The sequence below is a fragment of the Geospiza fortis genome, unplaced genomic scaffold (genome assembly GCF_000277835.1).
Source record: "Geospiza fortis unplaced genomic scaffold, GeoFor_1.0 scaffold594, whole genome shotgun sequence".
Classification (NCBI taxonomy): Eukaryota; Metazoa; Chordata; class Aves; order Passeriformes; family Thraupidae; genus Geospiza; species Geospiza fortis.
The window spans coordinates 111,363-116,765 of record NW_005054703.1 but is presented as its reverse complement, the minus strand read 5'-3'; the positions used below and the strand labels follow the sequence as shown (position 1 = coordinate 116,765).

Sequence of the window (5,403 nt, the reverse complement as noted above, 5' to 3'; positions counted from 1 at the left end):
TTTTTTTTTGGGTCCTCAGGGCTGGGAATTTGGATAGGAAAAGGGCGCTGGGGTGGGGGTGAAGGCAGTGATGCCCTTCCTGCTGCTAGGGGATGCATCTAACCCCTTCCCTTGATAGTAAAAGGTTTTAAAATCATAAAATTCAGGGAATTAGAAAGAAGGTAGACTTAGTGGGGCCTTGAAAAAATGTTAAAAATAGACTCTGAAAATGTTAGGTTGTGTGATTGCCCGATCGTGTGAAATTGCACCTGCGTAAGCAGTATGTGAGAAATGATATAACTGTTAGATGTGATGATTGTTTAGTAATTAAATATAATTATTGTTTAATCGTAAGAAGAATCATGAGAAACTGTGTTAGAAGTTTGAGGAGCCCATGCTTGGCTGAAATCTATGTATACAATCGAACAACATAAGTTTAATAATTAACATGAAAGTTACATAACGATAGAATATAAAAACATATTCATCCCGAGCCCATGTTGGGGTCAGATTTGGGTTGGACACCCAGAGCTCTTCGATAAAAGCACCTGAACAGAATCATTCTGGTGATTACGTGTTTCTGAACACTGACACCTTTACTACAGGGTGCTGGTTGTAGCAGCGGCTGCAGGGTGAGGTTGGCTTGCTGTGACAGTGGTCACAGGGGTTCTTGGATGAGGCAAGAGACGAGAATGTTGACTCCATGTTCAGAAGGCTTGATTTATTTTTTTATTTTATATATATAGATATTATAACCATACTAAAAAGAAATAGAAGGAAAGGTTTCCTCAGAAGGCTAAGCTAAGAATAGAAGAGGAAAGAATGATAACAAAGGCAGCTGGCTCGGACAGAGAGAGAGAGCCAGCTCTGCCGTGACTGCTCACTGAATTTAAACATCCACACAATCACAGATCCACCTGTTGCATTCCACAGCAGCAGATAACCATTGATTACATCCTGTTTCTGAGGCCTCTAAGCTTCTCAGAAGGAAAAATCCTAAAGAAAGGATTTTTCATAAAAAGGATGTCTGTGACAGACTAGTGGGTTTGGGGGTCTCTTTTGTCTCTTTGGTGCTTGTTATGGTTTATTTAGGAGGGATGTTGGTAGTGTTTGTTTATTCAGTGTCATTGGCAGCGGATCCTTATCCAGAGGCTTGGGGTAGTTGGGGTGTTGTTGGTTATGGGATGGGGTTGGTTGGGGTGGTGGGGTTTGTTCTAGGGGGTGTGTTGGGGTTATTAGCGGGTGAGGGGATGGTGAATAGTGGGGGTTTGAACCCCGCTTTTCTGAGGGGTCTGAACGCCGCTTTTCTCCTTCTGCAGCCTGTGGGGAGACACTCCAGGACAGCCAGGGCAACTTCTCCTCCCCGGAATTCCCCAATGGATACTCTGCCCACATGCACTGCGTCTGGAGGATCTCGGTCACCCCCGGAGAGAAGGTACTGACTGCTGGGGTGACGGCTCCTGCCCTCTCCCAGCCCTCCTCTCCCTCCTCCCAGCCCTGTTTTGGGGTGTCCCGAGCCCCAGCATCCCCCTGTGGGGTCTGGCTTCCACCAGGTTCCCCCAGCTCCCGGCAGCTGGGGCACGGGGGGAGCTCACCCCACGCTCCTCCTGCTCCTTCCCACCCTTAGATCATCCTGAATTTCACCACCCTGGACCTGTACCGAAGCCGGCTGTGCTGGTACGACTACGTGGAGGTGAGAGACGGGTTCTGGAGAAAGGCCACGCTGCGAGGTAACAACCCGGGGCCTCCTGCCCGCCCCTCCTGCCGCCGGCGCCACCCCGGGGCCGGCAGGGGGACCAAGGGATTCCCTCACCCTCTCCCTGCCTGCCTGCTATTCCAAACCCCTGGGGAGGGGGGAGTCACCCCCCAGAGGGGTTATTGAGGTGAACGGAGCTCCCGGTTTAGCCCACGCCAGTGGGAGCAGTCTGGGAGATCCAGCTGGATGGCACCTCTGTCCCCAGGGAGTGCTGGTGTCCCATCCCACCCCGAGGAGCTGGGTGTTCCCCAGGGAGGTTCCAGGGAGATTCCAGCGTCCTCATCCCATCCCTGTGATGTTCCCCAGGGAGATTCCAGTCCCTGGGATGTTCCCTGGGGAGATTCCAGTGTCCTCATCCCATCCCTGTGAGGTTCCCCAGGGACATTCCAGTCCTGTGATGTTCCCCAGGGAGATTCTAGGATCCCAATCCCATCCCCATGATGTTCCCCAGGGAGATTCCAGCATCCCAGTCCCATCCCTGTGATGTTCCCCAAGAGATGCCAGTGTCCCATGCCATTCTGAGAAGCTGGGTGTTCCCCGGGGAGATTCCAGCATCCTGGTCCCATCCCTGGGATGTTCCCCAGGGAGATTCCAGTCCCTGCGATGTTCCCCGGGGAGATTCCATGGTCCTGGTCCCATCCCTGGATGTTCCCCAGGGAGATTCCAGCATCCCAGTCCCATGCCTGTGGTGTTCCCCAAGAGATGCCAGTGTCCTCATTCCATCCCCGTGGTGCTCCCCAGGGAGAATCCAGGGTTCTGGTGCCATCCCTGGGATGTTCCCCAGGGAGATTCCAGTCCCTGGGATGTTCCCCAAGAGGTTATGGGGTCCTGGTCCCATCCCTGGGATGTTCCCCAAGGAAATTCTGGGATCCCAGTCCTATCTCTGTGATGTTCCAGGGAGATTCCAGTGTCCTCATCCCATCCCTGTGATGTTCCCCAGGGAGATTTCAGTCCCTGGGATGTTCCCCAAGAGATTCTGGGGTCCTGGTCCCATCTCTGGGATGTTCCCCAGGGAGGTTCCAGGATCCCAGCTCCATCCCTGTGATGTCCCCCAGGGGGATTCCAGCATTCCCATCTCTGTGATGTTCCCCAAGAGATGCCAGTGTCCCAGTCCCACCCCAAGGAGCTGGATGTTCCCCAGGGAGATTCCAGCATTCCCATCTCTGGGGTGTTCCCCAGGGAGATTCCAGTCCCTGTGATGTTCCTCAGGGTGATTCCAGTGTCCCTGTCCCGTCCCTGTGATGTTCCCAAGAGATGCCAGCGTCCTGGTCCCATCCCTGGGATGTTCTCAAGAGATGCCAGCGTCCTGGTCCCATCCCTGGGATGTTCTCCAGGGAGATTCCAGGATCCCAGCCCCGTCCCCATGAGCTGGATGTTCCCCAAATCCCAGGATTCCCAAATCCCCTGGAATCAGCAGCTGAAGTGAAGCAGCCAGAAAAGCCGGAGGGGACTGGGGAGGAGTGCAGGGAGAAGCAGCCCTTGGCTTTGGGCTGGAAAGGGGCAGTGGGGGCACCAGGAGGAGGTGGAGGTGATGAAGTAAAGGTCATGAGGAGGAAGAGGAAGTCATGGTGAGGTGGACAAGGTGGCAGCGAGGAAGAAGAGATGATGATGAGAAAGAGAAGGAGAGGGCAAGGAAGAGGAGATGGCGGCGAGGAAGAGGAGGTGGCAGTGAGGAAGAGGTGGTGGTGAGGAAGAAGAGGTGGTGGTGAGAAAAAGGAGATGGCAGTGAGGACGCGGTGGTAGCAGTGAGGAAGAGGAGATGGCAGTGAGGAAGAGGAGGTGGCGGAGAGGAAGAGGAGGTGGTGGTGAGGAAGAGGGGGTCATGAGGAGGAAGAGGAGGTCATGAGGAGGAAGAGGAATTCATGGTGAGGTGGACAAGGTGGCAGCGAGGAAGAAGAGGTGATGATGAGAAAGAGAAGGAGAGGGCAAGGAAGAGGAGGTGGCGGTGAGGAAGAAGTGGTGGTGAGGAAGTGGTGGTGGTGAGTAAGAAGAGATGGTGGTGAGAAAAAGGAGATGGCAGTGAGGAAGGGGAAATGTAATGAGGAAGAGAAGCTGGTGAGCAGGAAGAGGAGGTGGCGGTGAGGAAGAAGTGGTGGTGAGGAAGTGGTGGTGGTGAGTAAGAAGAGATGGTGGTGAGAAAAAGGAGATGGCAGTGAGGAAGGGGAAATGTAATGAGGAAGAGAAGCTGGTGAGCAGGAAGAGGAGGTGGCGGTGAGGAAGAAGTGGTGGTGAGGAAGTGGTGGTGGTGAGTAAGAAGAGATGGTGGTGAGAAAAAGGAGATGGCAGTGAGGAAGGGGAAATGTAATGAGGAAGAGAAGCTGGTGAGCAGGAAGAGGAGGTGGCGGTGAGGAAGAAGTGGTGGTGAGGAAGTGGTGGTGGTGAGTAAGAAGAGATGGTGGTGAGAAAAAGGAGATGGCAGTGAGGAAGGGGAAATGTAATGAGGAAGAGAAGCTGGTGAGCAGGAAGAGGAGGTGGCGGTGAGGAAGAAGTGGTGGTGAGGAAGTGGTGGTGGTGAGTAAGAAGAGATGGTGGTGAGAAAAAGGAGATGGCAGTGAGGAAGGGGAAATGTAATGAGGAAGAGAAGCTGGTGAGCAGGAAGAGGAGGAAGAGGAGATGGCGGTGAGGAAGAGGAGATGGCAGTGAGGAAGAGGAGATGGTGGTGAGGAAGAGGAGATGGCAGTGATGAAGAGCAGGTGGAGGTGAGGAAGAGGAGGTGGTGAGGAGGAAGAGGAAGTGGCAGTGAGGAAGAGGAGGGAATGGTGAGGAAGAGGAGATGGCGGTGAGGAAGAGGAGATGGCAGTGAGGAAGAGGAGATGGTGGTGAGGAAGAGGAGATGGCAGTGATGAAGAGCAGGTGGAGGTGAGGAAGAGGAGGTGGTGAGGAGGAAGAGGAAGTGGCAGTGAGGAAGAGGAGGGTTCCAGCACGGCAGCCCAGCACGCCTTCCTCCCCAGGCAGGTTCTGCGGGAACAAGCTGCCCGAGCCCATCATCTCCACCGACAGCCGCCTGTGGGTGGAGTTCCGCAGCAGCAGCAACTGGGTGGGCAAAGGTTTCTTCGCCGTCTACGAAGGTAGGGGGGAGCAGCGGGGCCCAGGGGGCGGCGCGGGGCCCGGGGGGGCTCAGGCTGCTGCTCCTCCCTTCCAGCCATCTGCGGGGGGGACGTCAAGAAGGACAACGGCCACATCCAGTCCCCCAACTACCCCGATGACTACCGGCCCAGCAAGGTGTGCGTCTGGAAAATCACCGTGTCCGAGGGCTACCACGTGGGATTGACCTTCCAGTCCTTCGAGGTGGGTCAGCATCCCCCCACAAGTGAAACAGGGGTGTCCTGGTTCAGGGCAAATCTGGGAGAGAATCCCCAAAGGGGCTCCTCTAGGAAAGCAGATTCGAATGAATCTGCTTTTTTCCAAGGCGGTATTTTCTCCCGGATGGGTTCTTTCCAACTGGTCTGGGAGAAAATAGCTCCTTGGAAAAAAAGTGGAAAAAACCTGTTTATTTAGCAATAAAACTTAAACAATATTAAACAATAAAACACCTTGTTGCTCCCAAAGAGATGGCAAATTGAGAAAGTCCCTCCCTGGGTTGAGCTCAGCTCACTCAGGCTCTGCTCAGTCCCTCTGGTGCTGGAAATGTCACAGGCCAGGCCCAGCCCAGTGGCCACAGGGGCAGC

At 54.3% G+C, this 5,403-nt stretch overlaps 1 protein-coding gene across 1 annotated transcript in view; it reads left to right on the top strand.

The window, feature by feature from the left end:
- BMP1 (bone morphogenetic protein 1) overlaps positions 1 to 5,403 on the top strand; it is a gene marked incomplete at its 5' end in the record, with an annotated part of 19,790 nt that overhangs the window by 4,896 nt on the left and 9,491 nt on the right. Inside the window, 4 exons of the mRNA XM_031065209.1 lie at positions 1,299 to 1,414; positions 1,607 to 1,709; positions 4,687 to 4,803; positions 4,878 to 5,023. Of these exons, the coding sequence (XP_030921069.1) occupies positions 1,299 to 1,414; positions 1,607 to 1,709; positions 4,687 to 4,803; positions 4,878 to 5,023 (482 nt within the window). The remainder of the gene's footprint in view (positions 1 to 1,298; positions 1,415 to 1,606; positions 1,710 to 4,686; positions 4,804 to 4,877; positions 5,024 to 5,403) is intronic.